At 40.3% G+C, this 24,249-nt stretch overlaps 1 protein-coding gene across 1 annotated transcript in view; it reads right to left on the reverse strand.

The window, feature by feature from the left end:
- The window catches only part of LRP1B (LDL receptor related protein 1B), a 3,812,342-nt gene that overhangs the window by 1,294,177 nt on the left and 2,493,916 nt on the right, over positions 1–24,249 (reverse strand). The window contains exons 34-35 of the mRNA XM_078683424.1: positions 20,053–20,178; positions 12,719–12,850 (exon numbers count right to left, since the gene is read on the reverse strand). Of these exons, the coding sequence (XP_078539550.1) occupies positions 12,719–12,850; positions 20,053–20,178 (258 nt within the window). The remainder of the gene's footprint in view (positions 1–12,718; positions 12,851–20,052; positions 20,179–24,249) is intronic.

Below are 24,249 nucleotides of genomic sequence, written 5' to 3' on the forward strand. Positions count from 1 at the left end.
GGTTGTTGCCTGAGTAGGACTTCCAGTCCCCTCAACAAATAGCTCAATTTCTTAGAATCTAATTTTGTCATTTTAACCCCTAATGGATGGTTTCCTTTGTTGTCACTTTTGATGAGGCCACCCATCACACACATTATTTGCTGTACATGCCTTACAAATACAAACCAAGGATACAAACAAAATGTTTAGTCACCAGTATCACATTCTTCAAGTTTACGTTGTCTTTTTTTATGTGCTGGCTCCTTCGATGCTCATGATGGCTCCCGGCCATCATGAGTCACAGTAGACGTGTGCTCATGACGGGCGGGAGCCGTCAGAATGTTGCCGCTCCACCCACGTGCGGTTAATTCTCCGCCTGTGCGGGAGAATTAATCAGTGGGAAGAGTTCTGACGGATCCCGGCCGTCATGAGCACACCCCCGCCGTGATTTATGACAGCCGGGAGCCTTCATGAGTACCTGAGCGCCACCCCCAACCCCGCCCCCCCTCGCACCGCGGTGAAATTTGCGCCACGGCAAAGGGGTTAAAGTATTAATCTGATAATATTATTTAATCATAAAACAGATACAGACCCCCCTAAGTAGGTGTTGCGGAACCAGAGGGATTCACAGGCCACATGTTTAGAACCGATTCCGTAGATCATGAGGTTTATATTGTGGCTGAGGCACTGAGCATTAAGGTCCACTGTTCGGTTTGCCTTATGCCTCAGAGAAACTAGAGGTTTCTAATAACAGCTCTCAGCACAACCCTGTGTGAATTTGGGATGTGTTGAGATCTCCTGCCAACTGATGTTATGCCTTCACCACTGATTTTGCACTGGGGCAGATTTGAAAGTAAAATGCAATTAGTGGACACAGAGCGCATGTTGCACATTGGCAAAATAATGTTATGAATTAGCATGCATAATGCATTTTGTTTGCAAATTTTACGCTCGCTCTCCTTCTTATCCTATCTCATTGAGGGGGTAGCTTATTCTTAATTAGTAAAAAAAAAAACAATGATTCTAGATACACCTCGAACAGATCTGTTATAATTATTCATTTTGATACAAGTTAATATCGATGAAAGATTTAGCCTCATTCTGAAGGCACGTAATGATCAACATTTCTTTAATATCCTGGGAGCACTTGTTGAATAGAATGAGTATATTTGCCTTTCAGATGATGCATACAGCAATGATAACTTGTAGTGGGACTAGCACCCCTACTGCTAATGTTTCTATGGGTTTGTGCATGGGTTTGGCGGTGCAGGAGAGGGGCAGTCCCGCTTCCGCACCACTAAACTCTTAATAAGGCCCTATCTCAGTTGTTGCCCTAAACTATGCTGTAACAGAACTAACAGCTAACATTACTAAATGGAGAGACTGGAGGTACTTTAGTAACAAAAAATCGACTTCCAGTCAAATCATTTGTTTTTTATTGTTTAACCTGCCTAATAAAGGCAAACGTTACCAAGGCTTTTTGTTTTTAACAATAGGGGGTTAATTCAGGCTGGCTGATTACAGGGTTGCAGACAGGGGTCAAGATGTAGGCACTTGTGTCAGTAAACCTTGGGTTAAATTTGATGCTACGTACCTACCTGTTGATTGTTTACTATTTTTACCAAAGCGCAAACACTGTGCCCTGTTTTTAAAAAAACACAGGCCGGATTCACTGAACTAACTTAAGATAAAATCCTAAACTTACTACCATTTTGGTAATCACAGAAGACACTTAACTCATTTTGGTATTCACAGATGACACTTACTGATTTTGGTATTCATAAAAGACACTTACTCATTTTGGTATTCACAGAAGGCACTTACTCATTGATGAGTAAGTGCCTTTTGTGAACATCAAAATTAGTGAGTGCCTTCTGTGAATACCAAAATGGTAGTAAGTTTAGGATTTTGTCTGAGAGATCCCACAGATGCTTTGGAGTATGGCTTTGGTGTATTTGTATAAGACGCAGTCTATTGAATCTGGCATTGAGGAAGCAATGTTTTAAAGACTATATAGAAAACGAAATGTATTTTTGATTTTATTGTAATTGTATTAAAGGTTGAATTCGCAATTTAATAAGACACTGTCCTTAAATTAAATAAATAAATAAAATATTACTTTCGCATAATAAAGGGTGCTCTATCTAGTGCCTTCTAAGTCAGAGGGAGTAATGATGTTGCAAATTAGATTCGAAAATTCTCATAAGGCATCATTTTGAATCATAGGCATACAATGTAAGATGGTTCCAGACCCAGTAGGCTTGTGGATTCCTTTTATCTTTCACTTTCTTATACATGCGTGCAGAGAAAATGCGCTGTACTGGTCATTCATTGTCAGGAAATTAGCAAGACGTCAGCTCAATATTTCTGAATAGTATTTAATATGGTCAAAATCAGATACATTGTGAACTAATATTCTGCTTGCATTGAAAAGAAGCGCCTTTTTTTGGTTGTTTTTAATATATATGTGCGATTGCTGCAAAAAGGTATTCTGTGTTTTTTGCACTATAAGCCCTCAGGATAAAAATAATGTCATTCATGTCATGCTACTGTACATTTATTGCATCCGATGCAGAACAGTTATTTCAAGAGACCGAGGGTGGAATACTGAAAGGAACTGTGTCCCAAAGTGACATTTATGGACAGAATGATTTATAAATAATGATAGTTCCATATGACACAAGTCAGAAGAGCAAATTACGTCGGATTCCCAACATTTCACCTCCATCTGATATGTTTCATGTTATTCAACTTCAGTCTTCAGGGATTTTATTCATCAATAGTTGACTTAATGTTTGCATTGTCATTCATGATCAATTTCTTCATGTGAAGTGATTGATGCGTTCATTGCACCTCTTGCAGCTCGGTCAACAGTGCTGTCAGCCCCAGGATTTAGTCTGCATGCTAAAGCATTGAAAAACTGTTTCAAAATGGGCTTCGTTCCTGGAAGATAGACTAATGCGCTCGAGCGGCTAGAAATGTTTATAAATGGACACAGTTAAATTGAAAAATATTAGGGCAGATAAAATGACTCGTCTCATACTACAACAAAATTAACTTAGGGGTCCTAGCCATGATATTCCTGTGGTTGCACCATCCAAATAATTACATAAACACCACAAATATCACAAATCATGCAAGTGGGTATGGTTTAGATTGGTATTTGTATTTAGAGAAGAGTATACCACACTGTGAATTTTCTAGATTTTATTTTGCATAGATAGCTTAATGCAGCAGATGTAGAAGTTGCAAAACTTCATTTTTTTATTGATTGTTTATGTGCTAGAAGGGTCACCTTACTCCACATAAACAATCAATGGTGTTTTGCTGTTTCTATGTGTGCCGCACAACGCAGCACACATAGAAACAGCAAAAACAAGGAGAAATGAAACATTTTTCCTCGCTGCGCCTGTATAAGGCCATGTTTTCTGTGGTCTTAATTTTAGCGCTGCCCCATATTAACACTGCCCTTGTAAATATGGGGCAGCGTCAAAATCAATGGGTGTTGGGGTGGAACCCCCATTGCAACACCCATTGCCCACCCCTTTCATGCTAATTACAGTGTACCCAGGGTCAGTTTGTTAAATGTCACAAGCGGACTGCCAACAGTACAGTGGCAATGCAAAACGACTACAGGTATGCCACCAGTAACCTGGCTCTGCAGGTTTAAAATGAAAATTTGAGTTTTTTTAAATAACCCCTTTTGACAGGCCTAAATTGTCCTTATGAACATTAATAAATAACCCTCAGCAAGTCTTAATGCCCAATAAGGGGGGGTGAAAAATCTTTAAAAGTGAGATGTAATAGCTAAACCTAATACCCCAATAATTATTGACAATCTTACCATCTTTGCTCGGTCAGATCTTAGCAAAACCACGATGGACAAAAGATGGGAAATGCGCAAACTGATCGATCCAATCAATAAATTGGGAGGCTTAGCATATTTACAAGAACCTGCCCGACTTAAAGTAATCATGAAAGGGCGTACAAACTTCTTTAGCGAAGTTTGGGAGGCACAGGAATTCTTAGCCAGCCTCAACAAGAGTCAACAAAAGTAAAGATTGAAAAGAAAGTGAAGAGCTCTTCAACTGTCTTTGCATAAGAGATTTAGAAACTTTAGATGGATAGAAACTGAATTTAAGTTATAGGCTGGGGCATGGACACTTCTAACACCTAAACACTTAATTTTTGATCCTTCTTTTATGTTAACATATTTAGTCACCAGTCTTGATGAAGTAACAACATTAGCTGACATTTCAGGGGGAGGGGGGAGGGACCCTTGGTTCCTACCGCAGGCGCTGCCTTGTTAGCGGCAGCAGTAGGTAAGGGGGGGAGGGGGGTTGGTCTTCGCAGTTTGGGGTGGGTGTGGGAGATGGGGGAAGGTGGAGGGAGGGCTGGGGAAGAAAGGAAAAAAAATATTTTCAACCTGGTAGAAAAGCTTGATGAGAGTTTTATGTTGGTAAAATGTATTCTTTATTTGGAACTACATATAATAATGCTGAATATTGACATCACTTTTTACATCAGAGATGCATAATATTAGATGTTTGGCATGGAATGTTTCAGGGCTGAACAACAAACGTAAGAGGCATTTAGTTGCTGAAGAACTAAGATTATATAATCCTCATTTAGTATTTCTGTCAGAAACCCACATTATAGACAAAGATAAGAAGCTGTTAAGTCAACTGGGCTTTGAGATGATAATTAATTCTGCAGTTACGTCCCCTATAAGAGGGGTCGCTATACTAAAAGACAAAAGGTTTAAGGCAGAAATAACTAAAACACAGGGTGATAAATGGGGGAGGTGGGCAATTGCCCAACTTTGTTTCAATAATGTGAAGCTTGTAGCATGTGTTGTATATGGACCTAACAAAGAAGATCCTAGAATATTTGAACAACTAAACATAGCGTTATTAGATTGGGAGGGAGAAGTAATAATTATGGGTGATTTTAACTGTATTCTGAACTGTCAGACGGATACAACACGTCCGGGTAATTACAAACGAATGCCCAAAACTAGAACATCTATTTTAGATCTATGTAAACTACATAATGTTAGAGATGTATGGAACTCGCTATACCCAAACTCTCCAGGCTATACATTTTACTCAGCTCCCCACAGGCTATGTTCACGTCTAGATATGGCTTTTATATCAGACACTCTGATGAGATCCACAAATATGGTAATATACCCACGTATTACATCTGATCACAATCCCATTATGATTGAGTTTACTACGTCCTTGAAACGTAAACCTCCAAGAGCTTTCACTTTCCCCAGGAATCTAATATCGGATATGACTTTCATTTCACAATTAAAACAACATATAACAGAATTCCTGACTTTTAACAGAAACACTGCCTCATGCTTAACAGTGTGGGATACTTGTAAAGCCAGTATCCGAGGGTTTACACAAACCTTTGTTTTGAAACAGAATCATGAAAGACGTAAACATAATTTAACCTTGACTTCTGACATTGTAGCTGAGGAGATAAAGCTTATAAAAGCTCTAAGAGATAATCTTTCAAATCTGGATATCAGTGCAAACCTCAGTCAGTTAAAATGTAAAACCAAAGAAACTCTTTTAAAGAAAAGGAGTGCACAGATCCATAAATATAAATGTTCACAATATGAGGGCGGTGACAAAATTGGAAATTTTTTAGCATTTAAAGTAGCAGAGGACAGAGCGGAGTCTATGATTTCCCAAATTATGGGGGTAGATAACAAGAGATACAATCAGCCAGATGATATAATTAAACAATTTGCCAAATATTATGAAATCTTGTATGTAGAATATGCCCAACGACTATACAATTGAGAACTATTTAAAAGAAAATTTAACGAATAAGATAACAAGAAACGAAACAGAGGAACTGACCTTAGAGATAACTAGCGAAGAACTAAATGAGGCTATAAAATCACTGCCATCAGGAAAATCTGCTGGCGAGGATACCATCCCTCTGGAAATTTACAAATCATGCTTGGACGCGCTAATACCCTTTCTTTTAGAAGTAATCACTTATATTGGCAGAACCGGGTCAACTCCCCGCTCTTGGAATAAAGCCAAAATCATTTTTTTTCATTAAAAGGGTAAACCTAAAGAGGAGATGGGCTCATATAGACCAATCTCCCTGATCAACGTTGACGCAAAGATTTTCGCAAAGTGTTTGGCTAGAAGATTAGCACCATTAATGCCTAAAATTGTAAATACGCAGCAACACAGGTTTATAACAGGGAGGGATACATCAGCCCATATCAACACGGCAATAACTGCGTTTGATATAGCAGAAGTAGAGGCTACCCCCCTTGCTATGATAATGCTTGACGCCGAAAAGGCGTTTGATCGGGTGGGGTGGGACTACTTATGGCATGTAATGGGATCAATGGGGTTTGGTGGAAAATTTCTAAATGGGATTCGGGAACTCTATGACAATCCAATAGCATATACTAGCTATGGCGGTCTCACGTCACATTGTTTTCCAATCAAGAGGGACACACGTCAAGGGTGTCCCCTATCACCTTTATTATTTGCCCTCTCACTAGAACCGTTTTTAAAAGCTTTGGATACTCAGGCAGGAATAATACCCTTTAAGACTAGCAGTCAAAGCTTAAAAATCACTGCGTATGCAGATGATATCGCTATATATTCGATTGAAACATCTGATTCCTTAAGAGCTATCAACCTTGAAGCATCCAAATTTGGCAATGTATCAGGTTATAAATTAAATGCTCACAAAACCCAAATAGTAGCTAATTTTGTTCCCCCTCAACCAGTGTCTGAAATATGTAAGATCGCGACATATCTCGGAATTAAAATTACTTCAAATATCAAAGAACTCAATACCATTAATTATAAAAATTTAATGAAAACTACCACTACGAATTTAAAAAAATGGCACCGACTTCCATTAAATGTAATCGGTAGAATAAATCTGATAAAAATTTAAAATCCTACCTAAATATTTATATTTATTTAGATCAATTCCTTTGGCACAGAATAGGCTTTTTTTCAAACAATTAGATAGGATCTTCTGCAACTTTATTTGGGGGTATAAGAAGGCTAGGAGGTCGTTAAAGATGCTGAAAAACCAAATAGGAACTGGTGGTCTTAACTTTCCCGACATGAAATTATACTTTTGGGCTTCTTTTATAAGACGTATTCGATCACTACTAAATGTAGAAGACCTACTTTTCTATCATCATTTATCACTAAAGGGAGATGCTAAACAATTCTTTCTTCGTGTTACAGATCCTAACTTCTACAAAAGGGTTAAATTTAAGACCGTGCGAGACATAGTAAGAATATGGAAGGATATACTTAGTCACTGTAAAACCACTATATTCCACTCACAATTAATTCTGTGGGACAATCCCGGGCTGCCCAATATATTTAGCGACGGGGAATTTCGTAGGTGGCAACTGAAAGGAATTATGGTTCTGGGCGACTTATATAATTCTCAAGGCATACTGGATTTTCTTACTTTAAAGCAATTATATGGACTGTCAGATATACACAGATTTAAATGTATGCAAATATACGACTTTTTAGTGCGGAAGAATAGAATTAACACCTTGTCAAGCGGGGGTATTTGGGACCTCTTAAACTCTAAAAAAGAGAAATCAATAATCAGCTCGGCATATAAATTCTTTATAGATTTAAGATCTGACGATAACGATACACTAGCTAATAAATGGAATCTAAAACTCGGAACTAATTTAACAGGAAAACAAATAAGTAAATCCTATACTAATATTCATGATCATGTAAGATCATCTAGCTTACGATCACAACAATATAGAACCATATACATGCTATATTATACCCCAGAAAAATTCTCTAAATGGCCTTCAAACAACATTATGAGAGAAAAAACTAAATGCCCGAAATGTGACGAGTATGCAGCAGATCTAGTCCATATGTTGTTCTCATGTCCGAAATTAGGGAAATTCTGGGAAGAAGTGGGAAAAATCTTAACCACAAAAAATATTCTTAGCTCATCAATAACAGCACCCATGGTAATATTAGGCCCACACTTGACAAGTCAACCACATTATATACTGCTATCAATCTTATTTTCCTGTGCCAAATTAACTTTAGCCAGGGCCTGGATTAACCCCAACCCACCCAACGCTTTGGAATGGTGGTACCTGGTTAATGAAATCAAAATTATGGAGTGTACGCTGGCAGAATTTAGGGGTGTCCGATCGCTAAAGAAATTTGAGAAAATTTGGGGGAACCTAGAAATGAACTGATATATCCAAGACCATTATATGTCTTCCTGTGTTTTTATGATTTTATGCTTAGCTACTTTAATTGACAAATTGAAACAACTGATTAATTCATGTTTTATTTTGTATTTGCTTGATGAATTGAAACTATGTTGAATGTTTTGCTGTCTTATACCAGGTGAAAAAAAAATAAAAAAATAAATAAAAAAAAGAGATGTAACAGTTTGATAGAAAACTAAGTCTGGCGGTAAACTCTGCTCCGCTCAAGGAGTTTGCAGAGTTTCATCACTCCACATTATGCAGAGCTCGTGGAGTTCTGAAAAACTCCGCCTCGCGTAGCGGAGCAGAGTTTGTTTCCTTGCTCGCGTTCATCAACGTCAAGTAGGCAAGCGCGAGCATGGACAATTAACCTCCCTGCGAGATTTCTCAACGTGGGCGGTCAGATTTCTCATTGTGAGTAGTCGCGTATGCTTGCGACCGCTTGAGTTGATAAACCGTTCGTTAGCGTTGAGAAAGCTGCAGGTCGAGTAAAAATCTACTCAAGCTGCAGAAAGGAAGGAGCGCCAGCTTGTACTGTACATGGTGCTGTTTGTGATGATTGCACAATGTGGACAAGCACCAGGCACTGAAAATCACTGTGAAAGCCATTTATCTAATAACTCCGCCACTTGTGGAGCTCCACGTAGCACAAACTTTGCCCAGGCTTATATAAAACACGTCCTTATAGTGACAAGGAAGGTATTTTCACAGTAGCAATGTTAGCTGATCCATCGAGTTAATATAAACATTGAATAATGTTATCTCTGCCTTTAAACCAGCTAAAAAATGTGTTCTTGGACTTTTCTAAAATAATTATTACAAATCCAATTCGTTGGTAAAATTGGCTTTATTCTAACTACTTTACAAAGTGTAATTTAAAAAAACCTCACCTTTTGCGTGCCCCAAGTCTCTAGAAGACCATTGGCATGAGCTTCCAACTGGCACCCTGGAGCTGAATAGTTCTTTGATGAGGTGTGAACAGAACAGAGCAGAGACAAAGGCCTTTGGTGTGGTGTGGTATTCTGTTCCCTTGACAGGATGACAATCTGGACGGTGCACAGAAGCTTTACTTTGAAGAGGCCTGATATGTCACAGTAAGCTGTAGCTAACACCTGGACCTGCCTTCCATTTTGTCCTATTAGTCAGACGGGTACCAATCCCAGTGGGATTAGTGTTTCCTCAGAACCGGTTTGTCCAGAGAGGAGTGGTTGCTCATTTTCCTGAACACAACTCTAGTGTAGGCACAGGAGCACTGCATAAGGAACGAAGGATTTTACCAACATGGTTATCTGTTGAGAATTACACTTTGAGAATGTTTTCGATAGGGCACCAAAGAACTGCTGCAAAAGTGTGAAGAGTTACCCCTGGGAATTTCTTCCCTTTTAGTTGGGAGGTGCAGGATACTGCAAAGGAAAAATGTTAGTGCCAGGCATTAAAGTGCCAACCGTGGGCACCCTCTTCAGATCGCTAATCAGTGAGTAGAAGAGAGGAGGCGGATTGTAGCTGCTGTTGAGAGATGTGAGGACAATCCTAAGGGCTGTACCTGCTCCCCCTTGCACCTAGGACAAAGAAGTTGACTCCAAGTGTCATTTGTGACCTCCTGTTTAGTTATAGTAGCACAAACGCTGCAAGAAGCCCACTTTCCCAGATGAGCCCAGCTGATCAGTTTCTACTGGACCTGCCATGGACCCTGCTTACCCTTGTCCTTTCTAGTGCAACCAGTTGCCCGCGGTTTTAGCTTAGTGTTTATTAGCGCTATTTTCATTTAAAACGTACAAATGCATCTTTGTTTCCCTTATTGTTTTTTTTGTCATCTTGCTGTTTCTTTTTTCATTAAAATATTCTCTATTTTTATAACTTGGAGTAGGATTTTTATTGTGTTGTGTTTTTGACTTTTTAACCGTTTTGGTAAGTTAAGCATGCCTATTCTGTATCCTAGCTACCAGAGGGTGAATTCAGGTTTAAATGACTGAAACCTTTACAGGACCTAACAAGAATAGTACCATTATTACTTGTGGTGGTCTACCATCCACTCCAACTATTAATCTACTTTGTCATAACGTGCAAAATTCAGAGTCAGTACGTGTTCCTTGATGTATTAACTCACATGATAATGGTTTATGGCTTATTGTTTAGGGTGTGCATTTCTCTCTGTCTATGTGGCAGAATAAGGTTATTTCCTAATCACCCTTGAAAGTTAACTTGTTTTACTTTATTCCACTGATAGCATGTTCTTGGGTGTACAGTTTTATTATTCACAAAAAAACAGGACTGCATGTGCATAAGCGTTGTTACAACTACATCAAAAATATTGTAAAGAATCGGGGTCGGAGGGTACCAGAGCAGAAAATTGGTACTGTAAAGCGAAGGATCTGATTTGGCACTGGCAGTTAGCACTCAATTCCATTTTACAAAGTTTACAGTAGGGGAGACTCAGTGAGCAGTAGAACCTCCAAAATTGAAGGGCCCTACTGCGATCTTCCATTTCTTGTAGCCCAAGACCTTGCTTTGTTATGGCGCTTTCATTGTAAGACAGCTGCGAAGAACATACCCAAAGTCGCCCAACTATTACCATACACTTTCCATAAGAAAAGCGAGACATGTTGGCGTTGCCACTATTGGATGAAGTCAACTGAGACCTTCTTAAAGAACTCAAGCACGATCAACCCTTATGAAAATGAATTAATTCATTTAATGCATCATTCGTAGCTTGATAGGGCACACGTTTACTTAATTTTCACACGCTTGTTTAATAGATGACACTCTACTCAGTCAGTCAAACAAACTTTATTCGGCCTTCATTAAGCCATGAAAGCACAATAAAAACAATTCATAGAGATATAACATCGCACAATCATCATAAAAACACGCAACAAAGCTTAGATTTGCAGAAGCAATATGAGAAATATCTAAAAGAAAAAGAAGCCCGGAAGTGAAGGCCAAAATACATTAAAAATCTGTTAGATATCAGGTCAGTAGAGCGCTGGGGAGGACAAATAAAGTTTGGTTGGCTGGCACACTCTACTCACATTGTTATTAAACAGCTTAATAGGTCTATGCGCTGCCACTTAAATTACTCGATAAGATGCAAGGCTTAAATATTAACAATTTCAAGGGAAAAGGTTTCTTGAGCTTTTTTATTCTGTCCAGTAAGCCTCTGGGATATCACTCTTCCTCTGGGAGTCAACAGAAGAAATATATTTCAGCACCTGCATATTCATCATTATTCCCAGTTTCAGATCCAGAAAACACCACTATTATCAAATGCAACTGACATTGAATATAAAAGTGATAAAATACTTGAATTCTTTGAAAAAAGATAGAAGGAAAAGTCATAATTGCAACTAGCACTGCGCATGTCTGCACTTGACACAATACAGTTTGTCTGGGGCATCTCATTTCTGACTATGTGATTTTGCCCTGTTACAAGTTTTTTCTGTAAATGCAATTATCTTGTACAGAATTAGCACACACGATTGGAGTTACAGCTTAAGACTGAATAAGATGTGTTAAAAGTCTTCAACATTTCTGAGGCCCAATTGCCCAATTGACCATCAACGTTAACACAAAACAGAGCTAATACTCCCCAAATGTTTCCATCTTCGGATTAAAATGTGTAAAACGAGTCTAAAGGGATTATGACGAATTATTACATTCACATCAGCATCTACAGCATGCTTAGCGACAGGCTCAGTGCTTGAAGATAGTGGATGTTATAAGAAATCCCTTCAGATCTCTTTTAAAGGGGGTGGATCAAAAAAATGTCTCCTCGTTTCTCAATTAAATCAATTTAGGAGCCTGTGATGCTCTGTGCTCGAAATGACACAACACATCAAAAATCTTGTATTGGCAAAAAGCGTAAGAAGAAAGATTCTATTTGTTGCAATGCAAAACACAGTGAAGAATGTCAGTTTAGTCAACCATGTAGTCACATACGCACCACGTCAAAAGCAGCACGGCAAACAAGAGCAAGAAAAGATTAAAAACATGTTATCACTTTTTGGGCAGTAGAGATCAGCAAGCTATTGCTGTAAAACAAGGAATGTCATGTCTACTTTATCTTTAAAGTGAGACAGTTCTTGCCCAGGCAGCTCTGACACATGTCTACTGCAAAGGACTGTGTCTTCCAAACGCCCTCTCTCTAAACTCCTAAAAACATGTAATCTGAGAAATAGCAGCTAGTTCTATTTTCGAGAAGCAAAATGTCTGCTTCTATAACCCCCCAACCAGGCACCTCATCCAGCTGACAGATTCAGCACATTTCACCTGCAATTCAATGCTACAAGGCTCTGCTGTGGTGCTGCAGATAAGACGTGGCCTCCAATCGTGTCTGTATATAACAACGCTTCTTCCATTAAGTGCCTTTAGTGAAATTACTGCAGTCAGTTAAAATATCATAAAATTGTTCTTTTAACATACAGATAATGGCCTAGTTGTTTTTTGTAAAGTATAATAAACAGATACATTTACCTGCATGAAAATCGATCCCAACAGCAAAGGAAGCTCCAGAAATTGGCATTAGAGCGTCCATTCTATCAATTGGGTCAAGTGGAATTCCCCGGATGCCCTCCTGCACTGAATACATAAGAAAGGACTCGATGCCTATTGAAAAAAGAAGAGGTTAATACTCCATGAAACTGGACAATGAAGTACTTGTGCACACATGAGTGAAGAAAGTCAATGCACTTGTCTTTAGAGCAGGGAGAGCCAGGTGTGACTATGCAAAAATCTATACATTAGTGTGACCTTTCTAAAAAGAAATGTAGGCCATTTGCTATCATTTGAAAAATGTTTCCTTTCAAATGCTAGTGTTGGGGCTCAGAGGCTATAGTAAATGCCTCATGAAAATGTCAAAGCAAAGTCATCCGTCTTTATCAAAATGTATTATTCAAAGAGAGTGTGTAGAAATAATTACGTCTCTAATGTTGTAACCTATTCTTAAGTATTTGAAGTCTTTTTTATCGAGGTTCAACACCACAAAGCGTGGTTGAATGTAATCTTAGCTAGTTATAAGAGTAAGCCAAGCATCTATGACATTAAAAATAAAAAAATATTGCCTTTTGTAAATACCAATGAAGCTGAGACAGAATTACTTGATGGTGATAGAAGATTCACCAACTCATTGGATATTGGTTGGGAACAATAGACAAATGAACCCCCAAAAAAGAAGAAAGAATATAATAATGCATCATTGCAAAACGACATAATATATAATACAAGATAAACAACCTTTAGCAAAGCCAATTTACCCCCTCCCCTCCCCGTTGGCCACCAGCCGTTTGGCTTTGGCAGTTCTTGTATTGCATTGTCACTCTTTTTTTGCTAAACGTTATTGTTTGTGAAGCTACTGGTCCTCATGAATCTATGAAAAGTTTTGACTAAAAGCAATTTTTGGGGGGCTTAAAAAGCACACATTACCATACTGGTCACTGGCACTGAACTGAACTACTTTGTGTGTGGATGTGCTCCATGTAGAAATGCAGCATGCCATAACTTACAGAGAAGTATACAAAAAAAGTGATGGATGGAATGGTTGAATCAATCTCAGTCTTGGTATTTGCTCCGGACCAAATCAGAGTTCATTATTATTTTACAAACCATCCCACTTTAGCTTGGATCCAGTCATGTGCAAAAATCAGTCTTGAACCTGCTCCAACAGGAACAGTCTAGGTCAGGTTCTCTCTGAACTGGAACTCAATCAACTCAAGACTTGTTTTGCCCTCATTAGAGCTCATTAGTCTGGTATATCTTTGTTCTAGTGGCACAGTGTGCACAGCACCCAAGTCCGAGCATACTAGTCCCACCCAGGCCGTTGCATTGAAGTATACAAAAATGTGCTGAATGGAATGCTTGATTTAGACTCAGTCACTGGCAATTACTCTGCTGTATATCATTCCATCATTATTTAGCACACCATGCCACCTCAGTTTGAACCCAGCAATATGCAAATCAGTATTGAACCTGCTCCAAAAGAACTGCATTTCAGGTCCTCCCTGAACTAGAACAGAAGCAACCAGAGACCTTCAACCAGAGACCTGTTGCCCCGTATTTATGGCTCATTATTTGGATATAGATTGCTACCAGTGTCACAATTGCATAACACCCACGTCTGGGCATACCAGTCCCAACCAGGGCAATGCATTGAATTATATCAACAGGGATAGGTGGAATACTTGAATCAATAGCTGCCACTGATAATTACTCTGGGCTGCTTCATGTTCACACTGTGGCACTGGAACATAATGCAGGACCGCAAAATTGATCATATTGGCTAGCCAGAAAATCGGTTGGGGTCTAAAAACAGTAAATGTAAATAGTAAGGTCAATTATTTTCCCCTAAAATCAGCCAACATGTTTCATCCCACATACATGAGTCTATAAGGTATGAGGGATTCATCAGTGTTAGATCTAGTGGCCTCTTGTTGGCAGAGGTAGGTACCTTTGTCCAAATAGGGACCCCTGCTTCTAGTCAGGGTTAGGGGGAAACACACTGTTGATAAACCCTGCCCACCCACTTGGTAGCTTGGCATGAGCAGACAGGTTTATCCCCAAGGCAATGTGTAAAGTATTTGTTCCAACACTCACAGTAATATAGTGAAACACCACAAATGGACGCCACACAAGTTACTGATAAAATATAAATCACTTTATCTCGATTAGGCAGAGTCAAAACGACATAAATCCAACATACAAAAATAGACTTTCTTCCAATAATGGTTTGCTTATAAAAGGTGCACTGTAGCAATGTTCTTTTGTAGAAAAAGTTCACTTTAGCAATGTTCTTTTGTAGAAAAAGTTCACTTTGGCAATGTTCTCTTTGTAAAAACATACTTGTAAGAATAAAGACACTTGTAGGCTCAGTATGGCTGAAAGCCCTTGTTGCTAGCGTGGGGAAGGCTCTTTAAAAAGGGTGCCTTTAACAACAAAATGCCCTCGCTGTAGCACGGAATGTGCTACACTTGTTTGTTCAGCTTTAAATGAAGAAATCAACTCCTTTGTAATGCGCGGGCACGCGCCAGTCACCCAAAGATTTAGTCACCCCTCTCAATGTGCGAGTGCGCGCCAGCCCCCACGATGTTTTACACACCCTGATATGACTGATTACCTTGCAAGCGGAATGGGGGGCTGGTCAGTCTACGTTAATCTCCGGTGGGGCAGTTCTATCCTTGGCGGCGCTCCCTGGCTTCCGGTACGGCTCTGCCCTCGATGACGAGCGCGAGGAAGCCCCGGTTGCTAGGGTACGACTCGCGCTGCACTTTCCTTGGCGCAGCTCTGCCGGGATGAGCCTCCTCATTGCTAGGCAAACCCTTGATGCTGGGACCAATCCTAGTGCTGCTCGGCAGTGACAATTCACGGACTCTAGGCCAGCGGCGGTGAATCTCAGCAGGATATTTTCATGGCTCTTCTGCTCGGCAGACCTGGCATCGGGCACACAGCTTGAGGGGTGGCGGAGATTATAACACACATAAACAGCAATTCTGGCAATCGGGGCCGGTGGTGAAGAGATACCGGCCCTCGGCATCTGTCCTGATCACGGGTCCGGGCGGTGATGCATGTTGCTCTCTTGGTACTTGGGGAGAGCAGACGAGCGTGCCAGCAAGTTGGCCTGCACAGTAGCACAAAACGACATCCTTAGACACACAGACAGCCCCAGAGACCGCAGGGACAGTAGAGCACAATGTAGGGCGAGTTGTAGAGGTCCTTGGCAAACATTTATATTCCTGAGTTGCAACAGGAGGCCAGCTCTTCTCAGGCCCTTGGAGACAGGTATACTTCAGAGGGGGCAAAGCACTCAGCAGAGCTCCTTTTCAAGCAAGGGGGACAGTCCCTTGGTCCTCTTCCTCAGCAATCACAGCAACTGCAGGTCAGCAATGGCAGCACTTTTCCTCCGTCTTCCTGGCTGTTCTTGGAAGGGATTCCTTCTTGATCACAACGTTTTTCCTAATCTAAATTCTATGTCAGCTCACTTATTTAAACCCCAAAAGTCTTTGTTCTTCATGTGTGAGTGGTCCTGGACCCAGTCCAAACCAGTTCTGGGTGCACTCTGCCAGTGCACATCTTCTTCCTTTGCGAGTGTGGGCCAGGACCATCAAATGCACCGCAGGAGGTGGAGCCAGCTTTGTGGTAGGCAGGCACAGCCCTATTCAGACCCAGCTGCTTCTTCTACCACCACTCTACATGCAGATAGGTCTATTCAGCCTAGTGCTGACTCACCCAGCCTCCTGGAGCCACCCTAGGTAGAGGCACACAGAAAGGTTGAACAAGAAAATAGCCACTTTCTAAAAGTGGTATTTCCAAACTTAGAATTTAATACCCATCTTCACTAAAAGATGTGTTATTAAATTCTGAGTTATGGGATACCAGATTCCAACTTTCTATCATGCCGCTATGGGAATATATGCGGGTAAACATGTTATACAGCATTCCCCATGGTATCCTATGGGCAAGATAGCCTTTCAATAGTGGAGAACGAAATTGGCAGTATTTCACTATCAGGACATATTACCCACACTAGTACATGTCCTATCTTTCACATACACTGCACCCTGCCCAGGGGGGCACCTTGGGCCTACAATAGGGGTGTCCAATGTGTAAGAAAAGGGAAGGGTCAGGCCTGGCAAGTGTGTACACTGCCCGAGCAATATGGCAGGTCACATACTGATCCCAGGCACTGCAGTGGCAGGCCTTAGACACCATTTTAGGGCTACTCATGTGGGTGGCACAATCACTGCTGCAGGCCCACAAGCGACATTTGAATCACCAGCCCTGGCACACTCAGTGAACTTTACCAGGGACCTACTGGTAAAACAAATATGTCTATCATGTTTAGCCAACCACAATAATAATTTAACTAGGGAGCACTTGCACTTTGGCACTGATTAGCAGTGGCAAAATGCCCAAAGCATCTAAACCAGCAAAAACGAATTCCAGAACAGTGCCCAAAATACAGGAGGTAGAGGCAAAAAGTCTGGGGAAACCACGCCAAGGATACCCGGTCTAACATGTGTCCCCGCCAGCTGAAAAGTGGGGAGAACTACCCACCCTCTTGGGAGTTCTCATCACCAAGGCGGAAAAACCTGGACAGACTATCATCATTGGTGTGTTCTGTACCAGGGCGGTATTCCACTGTAAAGTCCATTCCATGTAGGGAGAAGGACTACTTCAACAATTTTGAGTTCTCATGGATACATTTGCTGGACACTAACAGGTTAGTGTCTTTATTACTAGTGGTGACCTACCATCCACTCTAATAAAACATACACTTTATTACACCTGGGTCATAGAAAAGGTTCTCAGGGAAGGTCCTGGGAGTCCAGAAAGAGGTGCCATCCCAATTAACCGAGGGTATTGTGAATTTGATTTTGTGAGTTTGTAGAGGAACTAGGCTGCTGTAGAATTCTTAAGCTCCAGAGGGCTGGAAATTCTGTGAATATCCTACAGCAAAGAAATTCTGGGCCACTTGGAAGGATCCCAAACATTGAAGGAGCAGGTCATATGATTGGGGTCTTGGTTATGCCGAGATAATCATCATAATAACCCTCCATTACAACTGTGACCTCACTTTCTAAAAATAGTTTGTTTCCCCTGCAATATATAACTGGATTTCAATACCCTTCTTAGCAGCCTTCCTATGGATAAATATTGCCTCCAATCCTTATGATTGTGCACGATTCCACTGAAAATCTGATACAGCCAATCCTCTCTAGATGAAAACTTTCTGAAAAATATTTTGTAATATATGACATTGTATATGTTGAGATGGTCAAAATGATCATCAAACAATCCTTGCCAGTTCCATTTTGCAAGGAATTGCTTATATTCCCTCCCACTTTTGAATTTTTGTTGGGGAATTTCTCAATATACCTAACTCTTTGTTAACTATGAGCCTACCCTTATTCAACTTTACCTTGATTCATCTCTGTTCCTGGCCTTGTTTTCACTCTTCCTCCTCTCAACTGCTTCAACCTTCAGCCTTCTCCACATCCTTTCCTTTCCCAATGACATTCTCACTTCCTTCTATCTATTTTCCTTATAAGGCAACATATATTAAAAAACGTATTTTTTCAAATATTCTCCACCGAATCACACCCACAGGTTAGACCTCTGGATGAAACACCTCACAGCCTTCAACTGCTCCCCCAAGATCATTGATTCAGCCAAATCTCTCAGAATCACCCTGGACAAGCACTTGAATATGAAGAATCATATTAGTAAGGTGTGCAAGGGTGCTAATCACCTGGTGAGGTTACTCAGGAACCTCAAACCATTCCTTCCACAAGGTGACTTCAGAAAGGTGATCCAAACACTTGTTTTGCTGAGGCTAGATTATGGCAATGCTACGCTCTCTGGCCTCTCAAAATATACCTTGGCCCCACTAAAGGCTTCATTGAACCCAGCTGCCAGATTGATTACGAGAACAAAAAGAAATACTCACATATCCCCAGCCCTAAAATCCCTTAATTGGTTGCCCTACGAAGCAAGAATACAGCTAAAGATAGCCTGCTTGTCTCACAAAGCCCTCCATTTCAAAACCCTCGGGTACCTGGCTCAAAAGCTAAAAATATCTGGAGGCGGTAGACTTTCAAGAGGTGCAAACTCTCTCCTCTTGATTTCACAGATATTTCGCAACAAGAGAATGAGTCACAGAGCTTTCATAGGCTCCACCCTGAAGATTTGGAACTCTCTCCCACCGGAAGTCCGCAGAATCTCCTCCACGGTTTCTTTAAAAATGGAAGTGAAAGTATTCCTTATGAACAAGTTCTTGCCTTAAATGGGTTTGGATCGTCTGTTTTAATGTATTGGACTTACACCTTTAAGCCCAGAGTACACTAATGCAACTTTCCATTCCATTTTCCAAGTTATCTCTTACATTTATTTTTCCATTTGAACCAGGCATTCGATAACAGGTATTTTTGTTTTAATTTACCATATATCTAGTAACACTTTTACATCATCAACTTAACATTTTGTGGATTTATGTTCATCACTGACTAGAATCTGATGAATTGTATGCTGAGTTTAATTAGTGCTGACTCCCATGTGCTTAAGAACTGACACAGTCAGTTCATTAATGCTTTCATGTATGAAAATTAGAGCATCTAATTTGTATTGCAATACATATGCTACAGACTCATTCTTTCTATCTGCAATTATAATACGTTACCATAAGGCCCCCATATCAAGTTGTCTCTTTATTCTGATGAGGTCAGTAACATCTAGTACCAGCCCCATTGGAATTATGCGATCTGCCAGCACACCGTGGGCCTGTTTATTTTCATAGGGGGATTTCAGCTGTTGAAAACAACTGAGATCATTGTGTCAAAATCTAGAGAGAAGTGAGGAATTTCAGATAGAAGTGGACCCAAATTTACTGGTTCCCCTGGTAATTTCTGATTTAAAATTAGACCTTCAGGGCCCACTTGTAATTCCTCATTAACTCCTGGCTTCGATATTTACCTTTAACCCGGTATTGGTAACACTGTTGGGCTGAAGATACAAGAATGATTAATGCTCCAATCGTAATGAGGGCCTAAGCATACAAATAATGAGCTAAAAATCATTTGGTGCATATCATTTTCAATGAAATGGTTCTGAATTCATATTGAGCACAGTTCAATGTGTTTCCTATTAAATACTTCTGAAATGTGGCCTACTATGTACCCAGTAATCCAAACGTGTGCACTCACAAATTATTTTGCTTTCAATTACTTTACCTCAATATAGAACTTTGAAAAGGTAATACAAGGTCATTTTTCCCTTCTCTATTTGGCCACTAATTAAAGTTCAGCAGAAAATGTATGTACCTTGACATGACATTCGATTTTTTCTGAGATTGTATCCAACTGTGCACATGCATGTCCTTGAAGTTTCAGATATTGGCAAGCAGAGCTGAGAACATCCACCATTGTTGTGTTGGCAGGCATTAGTACCTGGACAGAAATAGAATGCAAACATAATTAATAACTGCATTGATGACAAAAGTGGGTGACATTGAAATAACCATGCAGCAGCAGAAATACAAAAACAAATGTAAGGGGGTATTCTGTATTTGCTTGTTCAGCACAAGATCGCAGTGGGGTTGATGACAGGGCTTGTAAAACAAATAAAGCATGTGACATAGGGCAATACAATCACGTTAGAGTGCCAATGCCTTTTAAAACAGACCTGATGATATCTGGGAGCCGGCTCCTGAATATTTAAGTGCAAAAAAAGTGTAACGCGACATGGACCTAAATGTGGAAACAATAAAATCTGAGGCAAAACATCACTCTGTAGAATCTAAAGATCTAGCTTTCACTAAGATTATGCTGAAATCTTTGTCACGGTACACAAACTGCACTCTCTTACATAGCACGTCAAGAGCATCATCATATGCAATAGTCCGGGAGAAATAGTATAATGTATACCGAGAACAAAAGCCATTAATTTGGAGGAGCTTAATTTTGTCTTCATCCTTTTATGTTTGGTTAGGCTGCATATATATTTACGTTTGGCCTATGTACTCGTGTAGCACAATAATACAGGTGAGATGTGGTGTACTAAAGGTGTAGAAAGTGCATCTTTTATGTATTTTGATAAATATATGTGTGCATATTAATGATTTGTCTTTCTCAGAGACATCTGGACCGCTGATACTAATCTTCTATGGTTGTTTGACAGTTGCATGCATGGCTGAACGACGCATGCCTCTACCACACAGCCACAACAATGAATGTGTCTAAATATTGCATTTCTTTACCATGCATGCCTTTACCACGCATGCCTTTATCATGCAATTTTGTGGCAATGGTAAAGGTAAAATCTAAAGCTTTTAAAGTACATCCTGGTTTTAATGACTAGGAATTGGATTACTTTTTGAAAGCTCTTAATGCTATGTCTAATGAGAGAGGGAGTACAGAGGTGAGTCAGTGAACTCTTCAGTCTACTTTGAAAGAGAACTTGTTGAATGTGGGGAAATTTAAGTTGGAATTGGCTAAAATGATAAGTGGTTGTCTTGCATTGGATTGAATAGAAACGTATCAGCATAGTGAACTTTTCTTCATGAATAAGGATGCTACTAAGAGGTCAAGATAAGCACATGATACATGATCTGAACTAGCCCAGAAATATGAGCTGGATCTGGAGTGGACAAAGACCTTACGGAAGAGCCACCTACTCGCTTTTAGGGATCAGGACGTTGAAGATGTGAGAATACCAGGAGTGAAGATGCAAATTTAGGAATTAATCTACAGCATCCAAATTTGAAGTGAATTAGAGAAGTGGGAATTTAAGATGGTCAAAAAAACAACTCCCAAGAAAACGATGGGAGTGCTGCCTCATTCTCAAAGGGGGGTGGACAGGATCTTTCCTTTATGGGAGGTACCTAGTAGAGGTTACATATATGGTGTACCTTGCAGTAGGAGTGATCTTGCATCATGTACAAATGAATTCCCTAAAGTGAGAGAAAAGCATGTGGCGTGGTAAAAACAAGTTAAGCGGTTTGTGACAAGGTTTTGTAGACTAATTTGAATACCTTGTTTGACATTGTGGTCCCAAGTGATTTGTGGACAGCTTGTAAAATAGCTATAGGGTGACCCGAGAGAAACCCGACGAGAGACCCTGTGACTAATGGTCCTTCGGCTTTAGTGATGAGGAAGTATGATCAGATGATAACGCGATTGAAGTCTAAGGTGCCATGTCAAGATATCAATTGGATTGAGATTGATCGAAGTGGCTTGCACCCTGTCCAAGAAGGGACCCTCATTCTAGTCAGGGTAAGTAAGTTACACACCTAAGATAATTCCTTGGCATCTAGGCAGAGAGCAGTCAGGCTTAGACCAGAGGCAATTTTAAAGTATGTGTAGACACATTCACAGACACACACACACGCACACCCACACACACACACACAACCAACACACACACACACTAACACAGTGAAAACACTACACAAGGACTCTACACCAGCTTGGAAAAATAGGTAACATTTATCTGAATAAAACAAGACCAAAATGACAAAAATCCAACATATACAAGTCAAGATATGAATTTTTGAAGATTAAATATATTCATAGTTCTTAAAAATCAATGGATGCTCTTGATCAGTGCAGAGTATATTAGATGTGCCAGAAATCAAAGACGATGCAAGGTGTAGGAGAGGTGAAGTGTCAAAAAAGCAGGTGATGCATCCATTCCTTAATGTTAGCCAGGGGAGGCGAAACGTCATTTGTGGGTAACATACCTCGTTACTTACTGTGATGTCAATGAAGAAATTTACACCCAGGGACGATACGTTGAAGTTCGAGTTGCACTCTGTTCTATCTACAGCATTAAAGCTGGCCCTGCAACTTAGTCAGGGCGATGCATCACAGACTTCCGTGATGCAGTGCTCGAGACTCACGCACAGCAGTTTTTCCGAGACACTATGACGAAAAGCTGGGGCCTGCTTTGTAAGCCTCATTCATTAAGTCAAAAGGGGCCCATGCGCCAGTAAAGGCAGTGGTGATGCATTGAATTTTGGCAGTGGTGCACTAATTCCAAATGACGCTTGGAGTCGATGCATGGATTTTCTTCTTTGTATCACCCTAATTCACTTCCAAGGGTACAGGGACTGGATTTTGCCACACTTGGCAGTGTGGACTCACAGGAGCAGTGTCCAGGTAATTGAAGGTACAGACTTTGATGGCCCTGAGACTTCTTAACAGGAGTCAAGCTCAAATTAAGCCCTTGGAGGACCATGGAAACAGGATGTAGAAAGCAAAATCCAGTCCTTCTACTCCCAGGACAGAAGGAGCAAGCATCAGGCCAACACAGCAAAGCAAACAGCAAAGTGGCATTCAGGGCCGGACTGGGAACTGAAAGCAGCCCTGGCAAAGTTTCCCAGACCAGCCCCCGTCCGGCACGTAGCGAGCGAGTGCAGCGAGCCCGACCGCTACTAGGGGGGTTTGGGAAAAAGACAGACCAAAATGGTGAATTTTACAGCACATTTTTCATTACATATTCAATTGTATCAAATTTGAACCCACAGTAAATAGTAGATGATGACCTTAAAGAGCACCAGGTTACCCACCCATTCATATGTACCCATAGACATTCTTTACGAGAGCACCAAAAATAGACACAAGTAGTGAATCGTATCTTATTTGCTGTTTGCATTTTAACAAATACACTGGGGGTGGCATCTAGTGTCTCACTGAGGAGCACCAGGTAGAACAAGACCACTATCTCCCTAAACTGCAACTGCAAGTTTAGCTCAGATATAATAGGATGTTCTAACTGCACTACTTTGGCTATTAAACACATTTCCTATGAGATGTCCCTGGCTTCTTCACATTCACTCCTGTTCAAGTACTTTCAGACAGATTCAATAATCTTCATCAAGCTGTTTATTATGCTTTTTTTTTAACGTGTTCTTTCCCAGAAAGAAGGGCATTCTCTCAGTTACCTTTCTTTCCCTTGCTACTCTTTTTCCTAATCCTGCCTTATACGCTTTTTACTCCGATATCAAATTCTCCATTCTTAAACCTTTTTTGCCATTTGATTTTCCTCTCTTTTTCCTCTGCTCTCTTATCCTTTCAGTTCTTATCTTCATGCTCTCTCCTTTTTTTATAACCCATGTTCTAAATATAATCTCCCCTCTCATTCCATTGTGTTCCTTTCTTTTCCCTTTCACTCTTCCCTACCATCTCTCCATGATCACCTACGATTCTTTACTTAATTTCTATCCTGGTTAACTCTCTCTCATTTATCCCTCCCTTACCCTTGTCACTCTTCCTTTCATCCCATTACTTTATTCCATTCCATCTCTCACTTCTTCCTCTTGTCTCCTCTGCCTTCAAATCTCTTTCCCATCCTAGCTTCTCTTTCACTTACTTCTCCTTTGTATCCCTTTCTTTTTTCGCTATTTTCCTTTAAAAGGCACAAGCAAATGACAATAGATATACTGTATTTGTGTGAAGAAGGATGAAGTTGTTGACCATGAGGAGTATGAGAATAATGAGTCTGAGAGTAATGAAAAGACT

This window comes from Lissotriton helveticus, chromosome 3_1, assembly GCF_964261635.1.
Source record: "Lissotriton helveticus chromosome 3_1, aLisHel1.1, whole genome shotgun sequence".
NCBI lineage: Eukaryota > Metazoa > Chordata > Amphibia > Caudata > Salamandridae > Lissotriton > Lissotriton helveticus.